At 37.5% G+C, this 25,537-nt stretch overlaps 1 protein-coding gene across 4 annotated transcripts in view; it reads left to right on the top strand.

Moving 5' to 3' along the window:
- The window catches only part of EBF1 (EBF transcription factor 1), a 284,901-nt gene that overhangs the window by 249,401 nt on the left and 9,963 nt on the right, over window positions 1-25,537 (top strand). For 3 of the 4 annotated variants that reach the window (XM_076349713.1, XM_076349712.1, XM_076349711.1), the window contains exons 11-14: window positions 1,553-1,641; window positions 20,290-20,355; window positions 20,957-21,134; window positions 22,695-22,874. In XM_076349713.1, the coding sequence (XP_076205828.1) occupies window positions 1,553-1,641; window positions 20,290-20,355; window positions 20,957-21,134; window positions 22,695-22,874 (513 nt within the window). The remainder of the gene's footprint in view (window positions 1-1,552; window positions 1,642-20,289; window positions 20,356-20,956; window positions 21,135-22,694; window positions 22,875-25,537) is intronic. The other variant, XM_076349714.1, reaches the window with a different exon arrangement.

Here is a 25,537-nt window from a genome sequence, read left to right as displayed (position 1 = left end):
ATAACAATGTGGTCTGGCTAAAGATCTTTAATGTTAGGAGTATGAAAAAATGTTCTCTTCACTTAAAAGGTGGAAGTATGGACAAATTGTGCCATGTTGATCAGACTGATGGAGTTGTGTACCTTGCTGTGGGATAAGCATCATTGAGCCACATGAGAGTGCTTACACAAGTGAGACTGGGAGATATAGTTTGATGCTAAAGCTCTTTGCAAGAATTAGATGGCATCATTTTAGCCACATAATAAAGTTCATAATAAAACCATCATAAAGGTGCCAGATATAGTCATAATTTCATAGGCAGACCTTGTGCAAAAAACAAATTTTTTTTGCTATTAATAAGCTAAGACAAAATAAGAAAAAACTTTAAAGTGTCCCCCCCAAAAAAAAAAATTTAGATTTCCTTCCCACCAAAAAAAAGGCTGAAAATGTAAAAATCCATATTGGAAATTTTTTTTTTTCCACTTAACTCAAAAAAATCGCAAACAAATTGCTGTGGAAAGTTTCATCATCTCTATTGGCATGGGAGAGTCAAGATGCGCTGTTGTTTAGAGATGCCTGAGAATGCTTGACTGTTGTTCTAGTTCACCAAAGCTCTTAGGAAATTTTAAGCACATGTTGAAGTCTCACTAACATCTGAGTATTAAAGTGATCATATGACTGGAAATATAGCTAGAAGGTCATTCAGTGCAGTCCCCTGTAATTATAGGCAATCATATAAAAAACATAATATGCTCAAATTTGCTTTGCTGAAAGCAAATGGGTTTAAGTATGTGCTTACAGATAAGCATGTGCTTAAAGGCTTGGCACAATCAGAGCTTCGATTAATGCAGGCAGACCAGCATTTTCATGAAGATTAAAGTGTTCCACTTCCACCATTTCTCTCCTCCATTTTATTGGACAAGGATTGAGGAAAGATGAACTAAAAACATAGATGATTTTTTTTTTTAATTCATTAAGTCTTTTGGATCAGTTTAGTGCTGATCGGAGCCTGAGCCGAGCTGCTGAAGTCAGTGTGATGAGTAAAAACTAAAGCCTCTGCCAAGACAAATGCCTGTAGTTCACAACAAAATTATATGTGATCATTGCACATGGAGCATATTAAATGTATAATAGAATCTGGAAGAAGAGAGACTCCCTAATAGTTACTTCTTTTGTCTTTCAATCACAAAGGACCTTCCTTGTAATATGAAAGCAGGAAAAAACCTAACATGAAACATGGAGTGCAAAGTATTTATCAAATTAATTTCATCGTGGCTTTTGGAGATAATAATCGCTTCCTATTTGGAAGATGTATGCAACATCCCCAAATTTTCCAGCAACCTTGTTTTAGGAACTCAAGTGGGAAGGTTTGCATTGCTGTTTGAACCAAAGCCTCAGAACGAACCTCAAATAGTGTTTGAACCAAGACTTCAGAGTCGGTGCTGATTTCAGTAAAAGGCAATTTTGCTGTGATCCTTCCTTGGTCTTGCAATGCATTGCCAATCGTTACAGTGCAACGGAGACTGCTCGCTATGCGTTTGTCACATCACAATGTTGTTTGTTGTTGTTTCAGCTCTGAACGAACCCACCATTGACTATGGTTTCCAAAGGTTACAGAAGGTTATCCCCCGGCACCCTGGTGACCCCGAACGCTTGCCAAAGGTCAGCACAAAGTTTATTGTTTTATTAAATATGGTAAAGCTGGTTACTGCATGTTTTTGTCTGAAAGTGCAAGACTGTAAATGGAATGGTCCTGGCTTGGTACCCAACCCAGATAAGCTGAAACAGAGACATGACCGATAAAGCCCAATCAGCAACTTTCGTTGTAGGCTTATAAGACTTCTGTGACTTTCTGAGTCACAGCTAACTCAAACAGCTCTTGCCTTTCTTAAAAGCATATCTTACTCTGTGTTCTGAAATACTTAACAAAGAACACATTTTTGGTTGGTATTTTGGAACCTGAGCAGCTTATTCATAGAAGAATGATGCTTCTTGGTTTTGGTGTCACAGTAGTACTTGCCATTATAATTTTGAGAACTTCACCATTGATAAAATCAAGTTATTTTGATCTTCAGGGAATGTGTGTCCATTGCTGCTGCACCATGTATTGGTTTAGGATAGTAATTATTATATACTGCTTTATTTCAGGATTGCTGAAATAATTAGTGCAATGCATAGTGAAGTGATTTGATGTTCGTTCCCATCAAAATTAGTGGGAGTTTTTTTGTTGATTTCTGTCAAGTAAAAGCTGAGGAAGAAACAGAATAGTTCACATAGGCTTCTAGTACTTCTGTCTTGTACTGTGAAAATGCTGTCTGGGTCTGCACTCACATCTGTTCTTGCTACCTTGCCATACTGTACTTTCCCTGGCGCAAATTTGTGGTGAGTATTGTGATATACTGGAGAAAGAAGTGGGGTATTTGAAAAAGTGTTGCTCTTTGCCACAGGAACACTGAGCAATAGCGTGTGTGAGCTGGAGTCACTGTATGTGACCAACTGCCACCACGTGTTTTATCTGCTCTAGCATCATGGCTGTTAGTGAGTGAGTCGGGGAGTCAAATAGGTCAAGTGTGTGTATTTGAAGAACACTGCCTTTGACTTAGGGAAAGGAAGATGTGGATTTGCAGACCTGAGACATAGAACAAATTGGGCTTTAATGCCTTAGGCCAGATCCCTCAAATAATGCATATCCAGTATAGCCTTTGTGACTGAGTAAATCTTGTGACCTTTCTTCTGTAGCTTCCTGAGCTGTCAGTAGGCTTTCGTCAGGGATTGTTGTGCGCTTTGATTAGTTAAATTTCTAAAGTGTTTCAAAGGTGAGAAGATTTCATGAACACTGTAATTATTTTGTTTTATTTCTTGACAGAAATAAAATTCACTATGTGATTTTTTTTACAGGCTTATTAAGTCTTTTATCTTTGCCTAGGAAGGCTGTAGACTGTGGTTTCGGGGTTGATGATGTGTTGTCCTTCCCTCTTACCACCAGAGAAACATGCTGTCCTGGAGAGTTACATTTTACATTGGCTCTGTTCACCCCTTACAAGCTGTCCCTTTCTCTGACTTTTGGATGGATTTGTGGCAGGACACAGCTTTCATAGGTTGTCGAATTTCCCTCCAGAGGTACAACCCTTTCCAAAGAAAGGGAATATCCTTCTGTAGGGGCTCTTTCATCTGTATCGTGCCTCTGCTGCCAAATGTGCATGTGGAGAAAAAATATTTCTCAGAGAATAAGAGACCAGCCTTCACTATGCACCAGGCATTTGCAAGGCCCAAAAGAAATGCTGCAAAACTTCCCTGAACCCAGTGTTCCAGCTGACAAGTAGATGGCCACGGCTTTCCTCTAAATCATGAAATTCAAGTAAAATAAGACTGAGCAATTCCAAATTGGGTTATACAGCCGGGGGTTGTAGTGCATCAACAACTTCCACAGGTACGGGGCTCCCTTTCTGACACCCATGGCACTGAGGGGTTCCCCAGCAATGCTCTTTTGTGCTGGTACGAGAATGCAGCCATCAGGCTGAGCACCCTCCTCTTTCCCATTTAGACTGAGACTGTTACCACACTGATAACCACACATTCCTGCTATCTAGTGTCATGGGACATAAAAACAGGCAGAGGAAAGTTCCATCTAGCTCCATATCCTGACTCCAACATTTAGCAGGTATTTATGGATCGGGTATGAGAATGAGGGTTAGTACTGAGTCATCTGTCCCCTCATATACCCTCTTGCCTTAATGTGTTTGTTCTGAGTATCTTTTCAAGCTATTTTTTCAAATCGTTAAATCAAGGGAAATTGTGGTTATGTATGCAGAGGTACTATGTGATGGCCTAAAAAAAAGTTACTGCTTAAGGACTGAACAAACTCAGTGAAGAAACTAGTATCACTATGCAAGGTTAGAGGGAAACAGGATGAAGAGGACCTTTTTTTTTTTGTCTTTGGGTAATTCCTTCTGTGCAAGCTTGAAGGTTGGACCTCAAGTTCAAGACTCATTAATATGCCTTGCACAGAGGCTGTATGCAGCAGGGGTTGGCACATGTCGACTTCTGTATTTGAGGCACTGATGGTTCAATTCCCAGCATCGCTTGCTGGCTCCAGGATCATAATCAAGGACGCAGCGAGTCTCTGTGCTGGGTGAGCACTGCACAGCGCTCTTCCCCATGTCATTAAACCAGGAAGGGCTTTGGCAGTATTCCACTATAGACAATTCTCAGTGGCTACTTAGAAGAGAGTTGGAAGCCATATGGCTTCCACAGTGGAACCACGGGCAGAGAGGGCAAATGTGTGAGAGAGAGAGAGCGCGAGACAGCAGAGAGGAGAGCAGTGCTCAAAGCTTTCAATATCCTTTTCTCCATTTTCTCCATTGTCCTGCCAGTGCATCATCAATTTCTGTTCATTAAAAAGCTTGTACTTACGCATTAAATAAATAAAACAAAACACATTTCTATAATTGCTGCTAGGGTTTGTGGCCATTATTCCTTTGAAACATTACTGATGAATTAGAGATCTTTCAAGAAACAGAAATGGTTATAATTTTTGTGTTCATAAGGCATGCAGTCCTTCCCATGAACCAACAAGAGCATTCTGCTGTGTGACTTATCCCTGCAGTCAAGGAGAATTGTGATGAGAATTGTCTCCTCCCATAATGAGGAGAATGGGAGCACCTGGGAACCAGGGTCTTTGGACTGCTAGACTGACAGTTGATGTAGAGATATGTTTAAAGTAGAAATGCAATATATAGGTTCTGGAGAAAAAAGCATGGGAGCTGATGTTGGCAGCTGAGCTACGGAGCCAGCTATGGGCCAGAGTCCTGTTCCCTTCTTGTACAGAGCAGGTCAGGAAAAGCAGCCAGTGCAGGGTTTTCACTAGCAGATGTGCATGTCTGTACATACACACACGCACGCACAAACACATGCACCAAGAGGAGAGACAGGCAGTACAGAGGTGGTGGGATTAGCACCCAAAACTTGGAGTGAGATCAAGTACCAGGAGTGTGCTGGGCAGTATAGTCTTTCCTTTCTAATACAGACAGGAAGCAGATCAGAGGAAACAAGAGATCTGTGGGGAGAAGTGAAAGAAATACCGTGATGCTAATGCTAAGAAATCGTATCGTTGTCCTGTAGGAGCAGGCTGTAGAAAGCCTGCCTGTGGAGCTGGGGAATAAGCCTGCACGTGTGTGTGCAATTTCCCCATCTCATGTGTTTGCATATGTGCACACAAATACACACGTGTTGTTGGTTCTTGCATACAGAACTGCAGTGGAAATCACTAAAGAGTTCAGATCACAACAACGTGTTGAGTCTATTTAGGTTCGTTCATGTAACTACCCTACAATCCTTAAAATAAATCCCTGGCAGATACGTTGCGATTCTGCAATTTTGTTAAAACTCCACAGCTATAGCTGTAAAACAGTTTCAACTGTGAGCTAGATTTGAAACACATCCATCCTAAATGATTTAATAACAACGATTCCTCTTTATATGCAATTTCCTAGAATTTATTTGCCATTTTCACCACCCTTACAACTCATCACTTGTATTTAAATTAAGCACAAGATTGTTCACTCTGTGTTTGAGAAGCAAGTCATTGCATCGACCCCCTCCGTGTTCTGACATCCTCTCCCTCCCAGTCTGTTGCTTACATGCTCTCTCTAGGAGACCCCTTATCCCTCCTGAAAGGGACCTTTACTTCTGGTTTCTCTTCATGTAGATGAAAGTGGAGCCTCTCTCTCTCACACACAGGGGCCTCCCTGCTGAGCGGAGAGCACACGTAACCAGGCTCCACCTTCCCTTCAGCTCCTTTTCCCCGGTCAGTCATTAGACCCCCCAAGACATATCCCACCTCCTCATTTGGGACACTAATAGAAGACAGGTGGTTATTAGGAACCAGTGGCTGGCAAAAGCAGTTGTCTTTTCCCATATGAAATCCCACAGATCTGCCCTTTATCCATTGTGACACGGGTATTGTTTATATTGCAAATAAAGGTTGTCTCTAAATGTGGGTGGGTTGGCCCAGGCTTGCTAGTGGAGGTTAAAATAGCAATGAAGACAAGGCAACTCAGGTTTGCTGCTTCAGACAGACCCAATGGAAATTCCAGAATGGGTCTCCATCTGCTAACTCAAGATACTGTATTTTAACCTCGGTTAGTCATTTTCAGCTAAGAAAACACATATTTTAGGTTTTTTTCCACCCAGTCTAACAAGAGGGTTGTTAGAAAAGTTTTATACTAAGTATGGGCAGGAAGGGGGAGCATGTGAAGAGGAGCTGTTGGAGTTCATCTGTATAGCAAGGAGGGCATGAGATGTGCTTGGCGGTTTCTACACTGTACTGTAAAATTTATAGGAATGTGAGACCAGAGTTAAGGTTGGTATTGAACCCTTAACAGTTGGGTTTTTTTCATTTCCTAACAATTTGTCCATTTAGTCGGTTGAGGGGCTTGTTTGGGTTTTTTAGGTTTGGTTTTCGATTTATCCTATTGGAAATATTCAGGGAGAGAGTTTCAAAGCTATTGAGAAGACGAAGACCAAGATACCTGAGGCTACTATGAAAAGTGTCACCCTTATGGGGTGGTGCATGTCAGAGGCATGTCTGGGAATATGCAAAGAGTCTGAAATGAGAGAGCACTAAGAGACAGAGCCGCACTGCTCGCTGAAGGGCAGAGCCACATACAAATGGCTGGCAAGGAGCCCTTTCCTTTCTGAAGGTCAACAGTGTGCATACACATTTCAGTGAGTTTTCTTTATAAGTGGGTCAGCATTTACTCAGCAAATGATTAGAGCAGATGGTGTAATTTAGAATCTATGACAAAACTTTTAATAGATCAGGGCTAACACGATGACAAGGAGCTCTGCGCCATTCTCCATTCCTGATTTCTGCTTTGCCTTGGGGTAAAAATCATGCTTGGGATTGGATTTTCTAGTTTGCACATTCCACCTGAACAACTCGAACCACTTGTTTGAACATCCTGTAAGAGGGATCCCTGCATTTTTCTATTCCTGTATCTGTATTGTTATTGTTTTTAAATACAACAATTAACTGAGGGTGGCAGGATGATACCAAACAGGTAAATACGGTCCCTTCGAGGAGCAGAGCTTTTGAAGGAAAAAGCCACAGTTTGAAGAAAGTTACAAAGGCTGCATTTGTGTATTTTGCTCCATGGAGCTGAAAATATCTAGTAAATTGATCCCGTGGGAGTAATAAATACACATTACTTTATCTTGTACTTCATGTCCTATACCCCTGAGCCTTGATAGAACAACACCACTTAATAGACTTAAAAAAAGAGTAATTACAGTCATTGGTTGTGTGATATTTCAGCCCTTCCAGCCCTGCCTGACCTTCTAATTTAGCTCACCGTGTCTAACTAATGCATTTATATTCATCTTTTATGAAGCATGTGTAGTACAAAATTGACTTTGCAGCCTTTAGCAAGCTGTCTTACCAGGTTTAGGATCTGGTTAGTACAGCGTACTGTATAGCATATGTACATTTACAGCAGAACCTTGCATGCATATGGTTCTGATCAACTATTACTTTTTATCCTTTTGGAAATAAAATAAAAAATATTTATTCCATTTCATCCTCCCCTCCCCTTTTTAAAGCTTTTATTCATTGCGGCATTATTTACAGCTAAACATGCAGGCAGAAAGATGCAAGCATTTTTAAAATGATTACCACTAATGTTTCTGCTTGTCAGAAGTGCTTAAATTTTCCTGCACTTTGTCTAAAAACTTAGCACTTTTACCTTCTAAGAATTACAAATTTATAAGATCTTACCAAGCTGATTTACAAACACAGCTGACAGTTTATGATGAATGATGTTGCAAAATGTACAATATGTTTCTCTGTCATTTCTATGCATGTATATATTAAGAAGAAGATTAAGAGAGAGAACCCCCCTCTGAAAGAAACCCTTGAGTTAGAGAGCACATGCACAAATCTCTCTCCTGCGTTTCCTCATAACTTCCTGCTCACTTCACTCATCCAGTAGAGCACAATTGTTCTCTGTGCATTTTCTCCCACCATATGGTATCCTCATTACCATACACTAAGGGTCCATATGGGGAACTTGTGAAGTGAACTGTATTCATTTTAACTGCCAGATGAGCAGCCTTTTGCTTTGCAAGCTTAGCTTAAGTCATCTGCTGTCTTTATGTTGTTATGGCAACACAGCACCAATAAAAAATTCTAATCTACTGTAAGTGTCTGGGATCACAGTATTTTAAATGCTTGCCGTAACTGTCCTCTAAGTGAAGATGCTTGTTCTTTTAGTATGACAAAGGGTTATTGTCAACTCCAGCAGGTGGCAGTAAAGAAATGGTTTCTTTTTTTTTTAACCTTTTTTAAAAAAAAGTATTTTCCTTTTTCCCTATCTTCCCTACCTCAAAAAGTCATAAAATTACACAACATGCTCAGTCCTCTACATTTCCTAGGATTTCTGATGTTGAGGTCGGAATTGCAGGTGATACTTTTAAGTTGCAACTCAAATACTAATGGTAGTAAAGTATGAAACTGTGGTGGCAGCTCATACACTTTATTGACAGAGATCCAGGCTCAAGTACCACTTCACCAGGATTCGGAAGCCTCCATAACCACACAGGTAGTTCAGTTTTGGAGTGGTTTTTTAGCTACGATTCCAAACTCCTGAATCAAACACAAAGCTAATTAAGAATATCTTATAGTAATCGAAGTAGGCAGCAACATCCTTAAATATAAATCATTTTCACCTCCACAGGCCACATGATATGTTGCATCTCTGTCTCTCTGTCTGTATTGAAAGTGAATGTTTGTAGTCTCAGTTCATCAGTTCACATTAGCCTCATGCTGAATATTTAAACACAGAACAATTTGAACACACCATGAGGAGAGACAGTGACTGCACTTTCACTTGGAACAGCAAGAGCTCATCTAATAATAATTTAGTAAATCAGCCATTTAGTGGCTCAGTTGTACACTGCATTGTGCCAAATAATATTCAGTTCAACTGTATGCTGGTGAAATTGAAATTCAGACTCAAGTCACGTGGCACTTTTTTGCTCAATGGAGAGATGAAATGGAAAATCACCCTCCCAATAGACTGTTTGAATGTAGTGATTTATCAAAAATATAGCAGAGTGACAATATAAACAGGATTTGGTTGTATGTGGTACAATCTATTCTAATTAGGCTTTTATTATTGTGGTTTCTTCTGCACAGATTATTTGATCATTCAGGATCTGCATTGACGTCTCCAGTTTATTTTATATATGGGCAGAGAGCAGATATGTGTAGTTACTGCGTAGTTACAGTCCTTTAAGGCCCAGTCCTGTGGGAAGAGTGGTGAAACCTTTATTGCCATATTTCGAGTCCTGGCTCACAGGGAACACCATGCCCTTAGGAGCAATGGGGAAACGCAGCTGCTGCCTTTCCTCCTCATGAAGCGCCATGTATGTTACTTCATAGCATGAAAGCAATATCAGATTAATTTCTTTTCCTTGTTTAAGGCTATCAGGATTTGTAGGGAGTGGTAATATCTTATATTAGACTAACTGATCTAACTGGAAAAAAACAGATAAGCTTTTGGGCGCCCAAGCCTTGCTTCCTGCGTGCTGACTGTACCTTTCCTCGCCTGTATCAGTGGGTCTAATAAAAGATATTACCTCACCCTACAAAACTTGCCTTGGTTGTAACCATAGACCATTGTGACTTCAGCCAAACAGCTACGCTTTAAGGCTGTCTCTGATGAAGATGGGGGAGTGAGAATATTTTCCTAGAAAGTATGTTGTGAAGTTTAATTTGTTCCCATTAAAGTGGTGCTTTGAGATCTTTGAATGCAGGGCATTGCAGCAGTGTGAAGTAATGTCTATAATCTCACCTACAGTTTCCATTTCTAGCCTAGTTTTAGGTGTTATGCGGTGGTTTACGTGGTGATGTAAAATATGATTGCCGTGTATTTCTCACAACACAGTCCAATTGAGTAGCAGAAAAAGCATCCTCCTAACCATCATGATGCCATTTAGCAGAGAGTGCTGGAAGCAATAGGATGCCTGTTGCCATAATTCTTCTAAGAAATACAGAGCTTCACAATCTATACTCAGCTGCTGACACTTGAAAACTCAAACATTTTGGTAAAATGAATCAAGCAGTAATGTTTCTTTTATGAGATCTCCTCACGGGAAGGGAAGGTTTGGCACCATTTGGAGATCAGGCTCAGTGATCCATCATAGCAAAGTCAGCTGTCCTGGCGCGTCTCATAGGTCACTCGATCGAATCAGTGGCTCTTACAACTATATTATTGCTTATGGAACAGTAATTGAGGCACCATGGTTAAAAATTACCTGGTCTAATAGGCAGTGAACAATTTGCACTCAATACAATTATAAGCCAAATCATTCATTTCATAACACTTGGACTAATTTATTTGTTGACCTTTTAATATCCATAGCTCTTCAGCGGTATTAACTGCAACTCAGACAAAATCTCTTGTTCATTTTACTTTCATTGATTTTTTTTTTCCATTGAGGCAATAACAGTTGTTTGAGTACAACCTTTTCTTTCTGTTGTGAAAGTCAATCATGTAACTTATGTTGATATAACTCAACTGGACTGAAATGTCCTCTAAGTACAATAGCATACAATCTCATGCTACTTGTATAAACACAGATATGCATTTTGGATTTATTTTAAAGAATGTTTGGGAATATATTTGTGACTACAGATGACAAATAATATGCTTGCTGAGAGGAGAATGAAAACAAAACAGAGAAGCATTTTTAAATCAGTGCCACATATATGTAGCACATCTTTGTTCATATATTACGGGAGATCTAAGACACAGAAATTTTGGAATTTGTCTCTGTTAATTTTGTTCTTTAGGATGACCTAAGTGTCTTTACTAATAATGCTATATTCATAATTTCATCTGGATGTAGCATCTTGTCTCTTGAAGTCCCAACATTTTACAGAATAGAGGTGCTTAATTTTTCCAGATGTGAGCTTCTGACAAATGAAATGTGTGTAAAAGTATTTTTTTAATAAATAGGAAAGAAATAATACTAATATTTTGATAATCTGAATTTTATTTTTTCAGCTTTAAACTAGCATGAGAGCTAAGAGTTTTTGATGATCAAAAAAGTTACAGAAATATTGATGCATTTTGAAAAATCATTGGCGAGTTTTGAAGCACTTCCATAAAATATGTAGTTTAGTGACAATGGTAATCTTTTCACTCACCACTGAAAAAGGAGCCCTAGGTTGTGTAAAATGGTGTGCCTGCTTGTACACTGGCAGGTGTACACAGAAAGATAGTGTTATCTCTGTGAAACATTGGATAAATTTAATTTCTTAAATACCTGGTTATTCAACATTTATACTTGCTTTGGATAATTTCAGCTGAATTTTCAAGGCTGTAAATTAAAAATAATAGTATCAGGAACAAAATATCTTTTGTTTCTGATAAGAAAGTTGAAAATTTTTTATAATATATGCTAGGAGGCACTTATTGAAGTAGTCTTTCTGAGCCAAAGCCTCTTTGTACAATAAAATACTGTAAGTCCTTTGAACACATAGTATAAAATATAATTGTTACACATTTGGCATTTTATGCTTCCCTAGAAATTACCACTTGGTATCTACACCTAATCTATGGTCTGCCTTTTCATTTCAATTGCGTCTGAAGTGGTCCTTTGTTGTAATGAGAATGCCCCTTTCAAGAGACTTCTTTTAATTATACCAATGATAAAATGTAAGTGAAAGTAGTCATTTGTAGGGGTTATGACTGAGCAGTGTTTTAACCTTAGTACTAAAACCTACCAACGTTACTCCAGTCTCTATTTCAACATTTTTATGCACTCACTCTCCACGGAACATAGTGGAATATCATTGTAGGTCAGAATTTCAATGCGTCTTATTTTTCAGTTTTCCTCCTGCTATTAAAAGTAACCTGAACTCTCAGTTTCTAACTACTAACACTTCCTACCCGAAGTGTACAATCCAGAAAAGTGACAGTTTCACAGATCTTAATGATATGCTGGGTTTTTTTTTTGTTTTGGTTTGTTGGGTTTTTTTCCCCTTCATTAAAAGAAAATGTAGGTGGGTCTGTAATTGCATATAGGTGAACACTTGTTTTTTACAGAAAATAGCTAGTTTGGCATACTTAGATATTTATATGGGTAAATGTATTAATAAAGACCAACTCTGAAAATTAAACAGACAAAACACATATGTACAATTTACACGTTAATTGCTAGATAGCTCTGCTGATTTCATTCAGCAGACACTCTTGCCTTGCAATACCAAACATAATTATATATCTCTATAGATTTAAATGCAGTCAAGTGAATTATGCCACCCAATATATTCTAGATTTGACCTAATGGGAGAACAATTTAAAAGTGATACAACTTGACCTGTGTTTGGAAAGTCTTTGTGTATACAAATGATAGAAAATAGATATCAGCCTGTCTATTTGCCAAGTAAAATGTTTTTCACTTTTACAAATATATAATTGGGTATCTACATTGTGCCACACACAAAATCACAAGCCACATTTAATCTTTCTTTAATCACCAGTATTCCAGGGAATTTTTTTAATGGGCACAATAATATGATCTGCAGAATAAAGCTTCTGAAACAGCCTGTGCAGTATCTTTGAACAACGGTCTCAGAATTTAGTGCCTCTGTTCATTTTTCCAAATTCTTTTTAAGTTTACTTAAGTCCAGACCCTTCAAATAATTCAAAACATTATTCTTCTTCCATAAGGGGGCTTTGACAACTTTCCAAGAATATATGGATATAAAATGGTCAGGAGAAGACTTTGAGTAATAAGTCTTTTTTTTTCCTTTTTTTTTTTTGCAACTCTCATCTGCAGCTGTTTTCAAGAAATAGGAATGTTAATACTATGAAGAGCAAAGAAAGAGCTATCAGAAAATCTTACATATGCAAAATAAAAAAAAAAACCAAACAAACCTAAAAGCTCATTAATCTCAATAATGAACATCTGCTTCAAAGTACTGTAGATGCTGGTACAAATAGTTTGGGGTAAATTTTCAAAAAGAAATGCCTGAAGTTCCTATCTGAGATTGCTTTGTACATGTGTCTCCGTATATTTTGCCCAGGGACTGAAGCTAGCTGTGGCACATAAGGAAATTTAGAGTTTAAAATGTGCTTTTAGGTCATTGTGACAAACCTTTGAGGTCAGATAGAAGAATCTAATGTTATAATTTGTTTGTTCATATGTTCATGGATAAATCAGGAATAATATTTTTGTTGTCTAGATAGATGGGAATAATATGAGTCATGTAAACTGGGGGGATGGAGGAATTTCTGTAAAGGAAGTTGGTGAAGATTTTTTGTTAGCCATTGAACTGCGTTTATGTGGACTTATCCATTCATGATCTAGTTTGTATCTCATTTATTTTGTCTTCTAATGATTCACTGGATCTGAGAAACTGATCATAGTATGAAAGATGGGATTGCATAACTAAGGAAATGTATGTGCAGAAGAACGGGTCTTTACATGCTGGGATAAATACCGCAGCCTTTTGTACAGCATGAAAAACGTGTTTCCTTTCGTGATCTCGCTATGTTTCAAACTGATGGGATCTGTCCTTAGATCCTCACAGTGTGAGCTTGCAAGATAACCTGTGGGAAATGCCTTAGAAGATGCCAGAGAATTACCATAGCGTCAATTTCTTAATGATACTGTTAGTGAGTCCCAAATATGACTGACATCTACCAGCTACCAGTTGATGTGTTGTAGGATGTGAATAGATATAAGAGTACAATGTAGTAATATCTACCCGCCCTGAGCTGTGTGCATGGAAGGTAGCTTGGCCTCATGAGTTAAAATTTGACAACTCTGAAGGGTTCCTGCAGGTAGCTATAAATGCCTTTTTCTGGTAAACTTAGGGGTCTGGGGCAAGACATACTGTAAACATCCTCAGGAGAATCAAAGTTCTACAGCTATCTGAGGGACATAGATGTGAGTCATGTAATCACTGTTGGATAAAGTCCCTAAAAGAAGTGATTTAAGCACTGGCAGAATGATTTTAGTTCTGCATATCTGCTTTCACATACCCACTCTTCTCCCTTTGACTTGGAGATCTAACATTAGCAGAGAACTCCAGAGCTTTTAGCAACAAAACCATCCAAATTACTTGCCAGATGCTTCAGTTGATGATAATATGGTGGGAGCATCCAGACTCTCAAATGTCAGTTTATTCAAAGAGTTATTCCAATGCAACTATATTAATGCTAGTTTATTCCATGCTACTGTGTATCTAGATGAAGTACACATCTGTGCTAGCTACTAATTCTGTTGCCATTGTTATATGCCCATCATTTATGGAAATGAAGACCAGCAGCATGAGTGGTGTGGATTAAAGAGGGAGGCTGATACCTTTTTTTAGTATCTAAGTACACCATATTAACAGGAGGATAATAGGGGTAAGATGGGAGACTTGCAAGGACAGACTTACAGGTGATCGTCGTAATTTTGTTCCTTCTTTTGTCAGCAGTATTTGCAACGGAGACTGTTCAAATAGGGTGTGTTTTCCCTATTGCTATGCATTTATCACCTTTGTGGTTAAGAGTTGTTTTAATCATCGATTCTCAATGTTTATGGCTAGATGCCTGCTCGCATTTGCACTTCAGTGTTTGTTCTTTCTGCTGCCTCATATAGGCTTTCTATATTTTATTTATAAGGTTGGCTCATCGTGGAGCAGGTGGTAAGGTCATGCATGACTGTTTTTAGTGCTGTAGATTTAGGCTGTGATTTTCAGTTTGGGTGGAGGCTGAGACTACAATGGCTTGGAAAAGCTAAGGTTCTAGCTCCCACTGTAGACTTATTTTCTGGAAATTGCCATTGAAATTCAGTGGCAGGAATTCAGTGCACTTCCATCCTATAAGCAGCGGTAAGCAGAAGGGTTTTTTTTACCCCTCCAGTGACGTATGTTGTCTTTCTCTCTCATTTTGCCTTCCTGTCTTTGTAATATCTATATAGTGTTTACTTCTTCAGTATGATTCAATTATAATATATGGAAACAATTCAGTTGTTTGTTTGCTAGAGAAGTTTTCATCTTTGTGTGAGTAGAAATATCTTTTTAGTGGCCCTGTTATTTTATACTTCCCATTAGGCTGGCATAGTTCCCTCAGTTTTACAGTAAATGGAGGATCTTTACATTTGGAATGGCTTTTATGAGTCTTTATAAAACTATAATTGCTGAAAATGATACAATAATGCAGTGCTCAGTGTAGATGTGGAGAGATGGGAGGTTCTGGACAGGCTGAAACTCTCGTATACCAAGCGATGGCTGGCATTTTAGATCTGTAGCATCCTTCTAAATGGCGCTCTACCAAAATGTTGGTTTTGCCTTTACACTTGAAAGAGATGTTCACAATTTTGTCTTTGTCTTTTAAAATATAGTGCATATACAAATTTTAAGTATAAGTTTAAAACTTAGTTCACACATACCTTTAACTAGCACATTTATAGTTTCACCCATTGAAAAACAAAGGAAAAGTTTGAGCACAAATTATTGTAATTTTGACTTGAAATTTCAGAATGTGACCTTTCCAAGGTGAAGAGGGGAACTGGAGTCTGATGTTCAGCATTTTGACTCTGCAGAAGAGATTTTTTCTTGCAAGTAGCCATGAGAGTAGGAAGTTAGAAGGCAGAGCCAGGAGGTCAGACATAAGAGTCAAGGAAGTATGAATGACATCATCATCCCTAAGTACCCTCTCAGAAGATGAATGAGCTCTCTCTTGTATTACAATGCTAAAGAGCATTAGAAGGTGATATGATATCTAGACAACACATAAGATAAATGCCTCAGAGTATGCTAGAACAGCTTCCCCCCCACACCCTCCACAAGTACATAAATCCTTTGGTGGTCTCAATAATACAGTATGTGGCTGATGAGTATTATATATTGTGGTCAACTTGTTCTTGACAAAATTCATTTAGATTTAACAAGTACCTTGAACACTGTCTAATTTAGTTACTTAAGCTGGATAACTCAGTGTAACTCTAGATACCCTTTAGCTGACTAGACTCACAGCCCTTTTGGGACACAGTGGATTTTTTTCACTAGTTGCTGAATAAAAAGTAAGCAGATGTCAACAGAAGAAATATCTCATCTTTTTTAAAGCTGGCACAAAATGTATTTATCGTGATAAAACTTGACACAAAATGTTTTTGTCATGATAAAACTTGAAATGCAAGTTTCATGGTCTTAATGAATTCCTTCTGAAAGGAATGCATGCCACAAACAAAACACACAAAGTTGCTGTAATGTTGGTTCAAGGTACATTCTGTCAGAAATGGATTCAGTCTGAATTTCAGTCTTTGTGCTTCAAAAGCACAGTCATTCCAGTATGATTTATGTAATCTTTCCTAAAGTAATTTTGGAATATGCAAAGTTGCAGCAGACTTCACTACCCAGCCTCCTCTTTTGCTTATGCAAACACCCCTTAGTATTTTCAGGAGGAAAATTTGACTAAAATATTTAATTGCATTCCTGTTTCAAAAATTAAAAAAGTTAAAAATCCCTCAGTAGAAAATCAACTTCAGTTTGGAATAAAAATGGACTCTGGATCTGTGTTGTGTGTAGCTGGAGGGCAGTGTTCTGATGCATCATATTTAACCACTAAAGTAATCTTTCCTCTTTTCAATATTTACTCAGTTGTTATTTTTATAGAAATAAAATGATGCTCATTTGAAATAAAATGCAAGACAAGAAGACCCTTACTTTAGCTCTAACTAAATGCTGCAAAGTCCTTTATTCTAAACCAAAAGCTGTCAGACTTTTAGCATTAATAGAAGAGTGGATCTTTCTTGACAAATGCCCCCATAAATTAGATATTAGCTTTAGTCAAACTCTGTCTCTCTCAGGAAATATTTCCACTTGCATATTCAATTGGAAGGACCTTACACGATGCCCACTTACTGCTATGAAAATCTAGGCTTCTGAGATGAAGGCAAAGAAAAATTTCTGTGAACAAAAGAATATCTGGAATAACAGACCTTGAGCTTACGCAGAGATTTCTTTTTATAGAATGTGAGTTTCCCTCACTTTTTGATATGTCTGTCTGCTGCTCTGTCCACCTATCTATCTGTTTATCTATCACCATTGCAGTGGTAACATGCAGTATCAATTGGATTTTAAAAGACATAGATCTTTTATATTAGCTGTCCTTTTTTATAATACCTTTTACAAATTTAATCAATGCTTTTTAATATACAATATAGTTTAAGTGCAATATACAATAAATATTCAAGCTTCATCTTAAACATGCTCTAGCCTTTAAATTGTTAAAACTGCAGTGCCCTTTCAATCTACTTACATAATGTCATAAAATATACATTTCAAGGTAAATGAAGTCAGCTACTTCAATTTAGTCCCTCAAACTGGTAGTAAATGAGAGGTTAACACTATGGTGCCAAACCCATTATTGAGTAAATTTAGCACCTTGGACAGCTCTGTAAAATCTTTATTGCTTTCCTGACCTGCTCGTCATGTTCTGTCTATGTGTTCAGTGGCTCTCAGCTCTGATTGAAAGGCAATATATTAGATCCCGAACACAAACATGCTCGGGGGCTGCTTCACTGTGAGCGTAATGACATGGAGGTGAGAACAATTTTCTGGTCACTGCAATCCAAGCACCTTGCAAGGTCTGTTGCTCCAACTTACAGAGGACTTTTGGGGCTCCTCTGTATGTGGAGTCGTAACAGTAGCTTCTACGGTAATTTAAGCAGAGCTGCGAAGGGTTTAAGATGCATTCAGAAAACAAGAAGTTAATATCTTGAGCATGTCTGTAGTAGCATTTTATTGTGTAGTTTTAAAGCTAGTTTGTGTCTGTAAGAACTACCGTCAGCTCTGGAATAGAAGATACCACTATTTGACACAGGAGTTTTTGTGTAACATCTACTTTGTATGATCTGAAAATGTCATAAACAAGAAATGCTTTTATTGTGTGAAAATATTGTTAGAGAAAGTATGAAACTCAAATTTACAGACACTGAAAATGATGAAAAATATATAACCACTGACTAGCTAGGAAAATCGAATGCTACTTGTCAAGCATATTTCAATAAACCATCATGACAATTAGTTTTATTTACATGCAATATGATATGGCATCAAAGGACTTCCAATGTTTAAGAACTGGAATATATTTGATATTAGGTAGAGCAGATGTAAGATTCCATGTAATTACCTCATTTTTTAACATGGTCCTCAATCCCTTTTTAGATGCATTCTAAGGTTTTTAGCTCAGCATTACATAAATAACTATGATTAGTTAGGTAGAGCAGAAATGACTATTTGAACTTTCTTTTTCTTAGTAATTTGGCATAATGACAGCTTAGGTTAACAATATTCCAAAGCAGTTTGTGGGCTCTGTATCACATTCTCATTTTCCATCAGTGAAATATGTAGTGCAAACAATTTCTACTGAAGTGAAATAAATCCTAGTTTGCAAAGTCAAACACCTGTGCAGTAATTTTCCACCTAAAATCATGGGTTGAAAAAGACAGCATTTTTCAGTAACATCTCTGTTCTTCTCTAGTTTGTATCTTCAGTATGAGGCAAAAAGGGCAACTCTCAGTGTTCTGATGATTTTGGAAAAGCAACAAGGATTGATTGTACCTGGATGTTGTTGTAGTCCCTCTGTCCATGATTATACTACTAACTGTTGTGGTCAAGCCACACAAAAAAAAACCCAAAACAACAACCACAACAGAAAGGAAAAAAACCCAAACTGACAACAAAACAGAAAAAGGCTGTAGCAACTTAACTCCTCAGAATCTATTTCAAATGAAGTGATTTACAAATCCATCAATTATAGATTACATCTCACTTCATATGTGGAAAATAATTTAAATGTGTGTTCTGAGAGAGGGGTGCGTGCAGCAGAAGGCAAGCCTAAATGTTTACTGGGAGTACAAAAATCCTCTATCTCATTTTTGAATTTAGGACATTATATATGTCATAAGTAGTTACTGCAGTATGACAACTATTTTATCTTATATTATAGAGAATTTAAAATTGAAAAAAATGCTAATATGCATCTAAAAGCTTGTCATTTGAAGAGTTGTTCAAGGATTTTTGAAGAGGTTATGGTGACAGCAAAATGAACGCAATTATATCTCTATTTTCTGATCAGAGTCTACAGTATATGAAAATTGAGCATTACTGTTTCTTTTTGGTATAAAATATGGCCATTGTGTAAAATATTTTAAGTTTAAAAGTTTAACTTTGTAGAAGACTGTAAAATCTTTAAAACTGGTACTATTTTTGTAAGCTACCTGCAGAAATATACCATGGTGAATAGCATCATGTTAGTATATTACAGCAGTACTTAGGGGCTGGGAATTACAAAAATATATTGTTTTACTCCAAGGACAGTCTCAATTGGTTTTGTTCAGGCAATTGGGAATCTGCTAGATGCTTTGAAAGAATAAGAAAAAAAATTTCTTCTAGGTTAATTCTGCAATGCATTTTTACATTTTCTGTCAGGATTGTTCATAGAGATTTTTCCACACTGTAAAATGTAAGAACACAGGAAATGCTATTATTACTGGAATGCCAGTTTAAAATACTCTAAGAAATATTAAGTGAAAAGGAACAAATAGGAAAATGAAGAAAAAAAAATCGCCCAAAATGGAGAACTAAATCCCAGACTATTTTAAATTCTGCTGTCCGTGCAGGGAATTTTTCCAGGAAACACTGCAGCATACTGGGCCATTCTCTCACACTGCATGTGTTTTCCTCTTGTGCATCATTTTACGTACATGGATCCCACCCTGACCCATCATATCAGGATACAAACCAAAGAAGTTGAAAGGTTACATTACCAGTAGCATAGGACTGATTGGATATCTTTTGAACGTGGCCTGCTGGGTAAGGTCACAATTCCTGCAGTATGCAATTAAGAATAAAATAAACACATTGAAGGGATTCATAACATGCTCTGAATGACATTGATTGCAGTAATCTAGTAAATGACCTCAGGATTGTATTCTGCAATAAACCGATGAGTGGTTTATAGTGCAGATGGTAGAGGCAATTGAGTGATGTATTTTATTTTGCAGCACCAATGATTCTCACCTTTTGACTTGATTAAGCGTGTGTGTGAATAGGATGAACTAGTGATTTAACACCATTCAGTGCTTGCTGAGAGTTGTTACAATTAAGGTGTACCTGGTGGGAGGAAAAAAAAAACCACAAAACACGGTGCAACTAATAGAAGACTATAAAAGATTCTAATATTTGTTTTCCCCCACAAGGAGTTTATTGAACTCAGAGGAATGCATCTGTTTTTATATTGACAGGAAGTAATACTTAAGAGGGCTGCTGATTTAGTAGAAGCACTCTATGGTATGCCACATAATAACCAGGTAAATGCATTCTACTTCAGCAATTCTAAAACATGGCTATTTCTTAGATGTATAGATAGATCAGGGGCTAAAGGTATATGATACTACAATGTGAGACAAGAATGAATATAGAGGGCAATGTCATATTTGGAGTGGGGTTTAGTTTGCTTGGTTGCTTTTTTAAAGGGGGTGAATTTAGAGCTTGTAAAAGCAATGCATTATTAACCCTGGAGGCATTTGCCCACTTTCACCAGACACTATATAATATGGGCAATGATATGCATTATGTCTTGCCACCAGTGATTTTTCAATCTTACCCTAAAGATAGCTTTAAGGTGGAGTAAGTCTAGGCTCCAGCCCCGTTCTGCCGGTTGGTCTTGTTATACAGAAGTGTGGCCACTGGGACTGAAACTTCCAACTCTCTTACCACAGATGTCAGGATTTATCACGAAGGCAGCAGGTCTTATAAGCATCAGCTATCAGTCAGCCAACTGGTTTAGAAGGAAAAGCGTCTAGTTTTTGCCTTTGGACAGGGAAATGTTTCATTTTAGTGTGTAAGAAAAGGTTTGTCAGAGTCACATTGGTAACTCTTTTATTCTTTTTTTTCCTTCTTATCCTCTAGGAAATAATCCTGAAAAGAGCAGCAGACATCGCAGAAGCACTCTACAGTGTCCCCCGCAATCACAACCAGCTCCCTGCCCTTGCTAACACGTCAGTCCATGCAGGAATGATGGGAGTGAATTCCTTTAGTGGTCAACTAGCTGTCAATGTTTCTGAAGCCTCACAAGCCACCAATCAGGGTCAGGAGAAGACTCATCTTCCTCTCTCTATGAACCTTTTCTGATAAAAGTCAGGGAAACGTGCACAGCAGTGAAAGAGTGATGGTTCAAAACTGAAGGCTAGGAGCACGGCTAGACAGACACGACCGCACGTGCATGCACAACCTTTGAATGACACAATACTGTCATGAGATGGGGCTTTCTTTAGTGACTTTCGCCCCAATGTGGGAAAAGCACTTCTGCATATAGCTAAATAGCTTTTCTTTCTGCTCAGAATAACACTTGTATTTGTGTTTAAATCCCACTAATTTTAAAAGGATTTCTATCGACTTGAGCATGTACTTAATGTTAAGTACTTGCTTATATATTTTCCTGAGCATGGATGATCTCTCAGTCTGGGCCCTATGTAGTGTTTCTTTATATATTTATCCCTTGAATATTTGTCTGGTTTGGTTTGGTTTTGCAAGAGACATAATATTGGCACTGATTTTTTTTCCAGAGTTTGAGACTCTTCTAAATTTTGAAACTAGCAAAAAAATAGAAATATTTACAAAGACATTTTCAGAGCTTCTCTAATTTCTAAAATAAAGCGTTTTTCACTTTGTATAAAATCAATATTGTTTTAATTCCTACAGTTAAAAATAAAAAAAAAAATGTGAAGAACATTTTGGTAAAATCCCTTTGCATTTTCCCCTCTCCTTTGCTCAGCTCTATTTATTATCCAACTTAAAAATCCACTTTAATGAGGAAGTATTAGAATGAAGCTGTTTTCTAGAAGGGCAGACGAAATTATTTTGCATTACACTAAAAAAATATAAATGATTTTTAGATTAAAATATTTTATGGATGTACTGTGTGGTAGGAAGAAAAGTTGGCATTTTTTTCTTCTAGGAGTGAAGATGCATTTTCTATTTCTGCGCTTCTAGAAAGAAAACTTCCCTTCTGGATATTTGGAGATGAGTTTCCCCAAACATCATTTCCAGAATTAGGTAGAGATTCAAATTTTATGTTGGTGCCAAATTTGATAGTCATTTTGTACCAACATAATGATCAGACCAGGGCAAAAACACTAAGGATATCGCACTACTTTGAGAAATACACCCTACATTTTCTGAAGTGTGCAGTGAGCATCTAATTTGAGATGCATTAAATGAGAGAGACATCAGAAGAGAGTTAACAAAAATCGCATGCTTTTAAGTACATACCTTAAGTCGGTACGTACTCCTCACTTTGAAAATGTAGGTCATGTTTACTCCATTTCCTACAAACAGCTCTTTTAGAGTGTTCCTATAATACCCAATGGTAATCTTTGCTTGAGAGCATGGGTTGCCTGAGGAGCTGTGAAGGCTGTAGCCTCCCTCCTCCCCCTTTGTGCTCCCATCAGCAATGACCTAGGCAGTGAGGGTTCATGATTTGGGTTACCTGGTGGTAGTGGTGGTCAGTTCTGGCCCTCCCCGTGCACGCCATGGCTGGACTAGGCTGCTGGCTTGGTAGCCCAGAGTTACTTGCTTGTAGCTGTTTGTGTAAGAAACTGTTCTTGGGCTAATATCAATTTCTAAATGTATTCCCTCCCCACAAAAGGTTTTACTCGCAACTCAAGCAGCGTGTCACCTCATGGCTATGTGCCAAGCACCACCCCTCAGCAGACAAATTATAACTCTGTCACAACAAGCATGAATGGCTATGGGAATGCTGGAATGTCAAATTTAGGCGGTTCTCCAACCTTTCTGAATGGATCTGCTGCCAATTCTCCCTATGCCAGTGAGTATTATATGGCTTTTCTGTATTTTGCACATTATCATTAGAAGGAGATGGTGACTTTTCTGTGATACTCAATATTTAGTTTCTATTTTGAGCACTTGAAACAGAACTTGGTCCTTTCTCTCCTCTCCAAGGCACTGACCTTTGAAGCACTTTGCAGACATTAGTGTTGCCAGCAATGCTCTTCTCTGTTTTTTTTTTATTACTATTATTATTATTATTATTATTATTATTATTATTATTATTATTATGGAGTCTCATAAGAGCTTAAAAAGAATAATGTCTGTCATGATTTGGGCTAATAGTTTCATAACTTTCCTTATACTCTGTAAATAAGAAACACTGTCCCCAACATTGCTAGAAAGCAAGGATGGCATAAGTGACTTAATGTCCGTTGGAGTGGATCAAAAGTCAGTTGTCAGTACACAGCTTTTTGTTGCAGTAGGTATGAAAGGAAGCTAAGGATATTTGCTGCAGGAAAAATAGTTTTTTCCAGCTGTAAGATATGAAGGGCAGAAAAGTTTACTGTAATAAGACTGACATTTCCATAAGCTGCATGATGATGTTTCTGAGACCTCTGAGAAAATAATATGTTCATAACCTTTATAGAAATTATGAATTACTATTGGGCCTCAACTTGATTGCTTATACTCCATTTGCTTTGTAAGTAGGTATTATATTGACTTCACTGAGAGCTTAGTATTAGTCAGTAAAATGTGACAATGGCTCTTAGAGTTTGTGTTTTAGTGTCTGTACAGTGAATGCCACAAAGATGTAAGTCATACAAATCATCTATTCCACGACGTAAAGAGCTTATGGTGTACAATCCCAGTTATGGAAATATTTATGTGTAGGACTAACTTTCTGCATTTTGATATTAAAGGTTTGGTCACCTGTTTAAATACATTTCTATCGGCAAAGGCCTATGAACCTCTTCTGCAGCCGCTCACACAGCTCAGTAGTCCCTATTCACATGAGATAATTAAATGAATAGGACCTGCCCAATTCCTCTGATATTACTCATGTGGCATAAAGGATCCCATTGACATCTGTAGAAAGCTGCTAACAGAATCAGGCCAGAAGGTCTTGTCATATAAATAGGTTTATAGGCTGAGACCCTAGCGTGGACAGGACAAACGGACTGCTGAACATACCAAGGTTTACGCAGCAAATCTTAAGTTTAGTGGTGTAACAGCAGTAATGAATTATTTTTAATTGCATTCCTAGAGTTCAGAATTAAGAAGGTGATAGTAACCCCGATTTAAAAAATTACCTCCAAGGCTTCTTAGCTGCTGCAAATTTAGAAGAAAATATTTACCCACATAACTAGTACTTATAACCTGGGAATTGCTAACCAGTTATTATTTTTGTACTCTAATAATAATGTAACAAGTAATGTTACAAAGTACCTTACTTATTAAGTTGAATTTACTGTCATAGAGTCTGTGCACTCTGAATTCATAATATAACATGATTGATGAGACATCTCTTTTTGGAAGCAGATGCCAGTAATACATTTAAAATACTCTAGCGGTGTATTATTTCATATTTATGAACGAAGTCCTCTTTAGAATAGCACTTGGCTTCCCAGCCCTGGTTCTCTATTCTAGTTATATTTTGGGAGGTTTTCTTGGTAGATCTGTCATTCTGCTAATGCCTAATCCATTGAATCAGAAAATGCTTCAATCATGACCTGAAAATTAAAAGGTGGCATTCTTAATTAAATCAATAAACTAATTGCTGTATAGTAGCAATTCAATTTAGGTGCTTTGATTGCTCTCCCTTAGCAAGTACTTCCAGACATAGAGTGACTTCAGACTAAGATTATATCTGTCAGACTGTGAAACTTTGAACATTTAATTTCCATTAATTGATTTCCTCAGTGTTAACAAATATGATATCAGATTCTCAAATAAGAACTTAAATTGGGTGATTTTTATCTACATAAATGCAAATAAAAAAATAATTCAAAGCCCAGATGATAGGAATTTTACTCTATAATATGTAATTATTCATAGACCCCTCATGTATATAAGCAGTTTCTAAACAGGATGAAGAATGAAAATATGGGATCTTACTATTGGTCCTTTCCTTTTTTCTGTTGGATAAGAGAGGAAACCAGCAATGCTGTCTGAATATAAAAGTAATTGGCTTTATTTTCATAAAAACAAATTTACTTAAAACCTCAACGATAAGTACATGAACCAAAGATATTTATCCCACTATATAGTAAAATAACGGTTTAAGGATATATGTATTTAGAAACTGAACCTCCTATTTAGCAGGTTTGCATTTTGGACAATCAGTTCAGTCCCTTAAAAAAAGGAGAGCCTTGTGTCTACACTTATTTAGAAAAACTGAAGACTCTCATTTTATTCAGTCTTGTAGTTAAAGCCAGATCTTCATGTGATGTAAATCAGAATGGCTTCATTGCTTAGCTATTCCAGCTGAGATTCCAGTCGATGGCTCTGAATGACAATGTTGTATTGACTGTATTCAGACGGTGGTCATAGACAATTATTTGTCTTGACCATTATAAAACAGACTTTCATTTTCAAAATTTTCCATCTTGGGTGAGATATGAAATGCCAGCTCCATTCCTGTGCATAAAGAAAATGGTCACGTGAGAAATATGACTGTTTTTCATGTCACTGAGAATTCCT

This window comes from Aptenodytes patagonicus, chromosome 12, assembly GCF_965638725.1.
Source record: "Aptenodytes patagonicus chromosome 12, bAptPat1.pri.cur, whole genome shotgun sequence".
Classification (NCBI taxonomy): Eukaryota; Metazoa; Chordata; class Aves; order Sphenisciformes; family Spheniscidae; genus Aptenodytes; species Aptenodytes patagonicus.
Note: the sequence above shows the minus strand (reverse complement) of the source record. Positions and strands in the feature narration are given on the sequence as shown.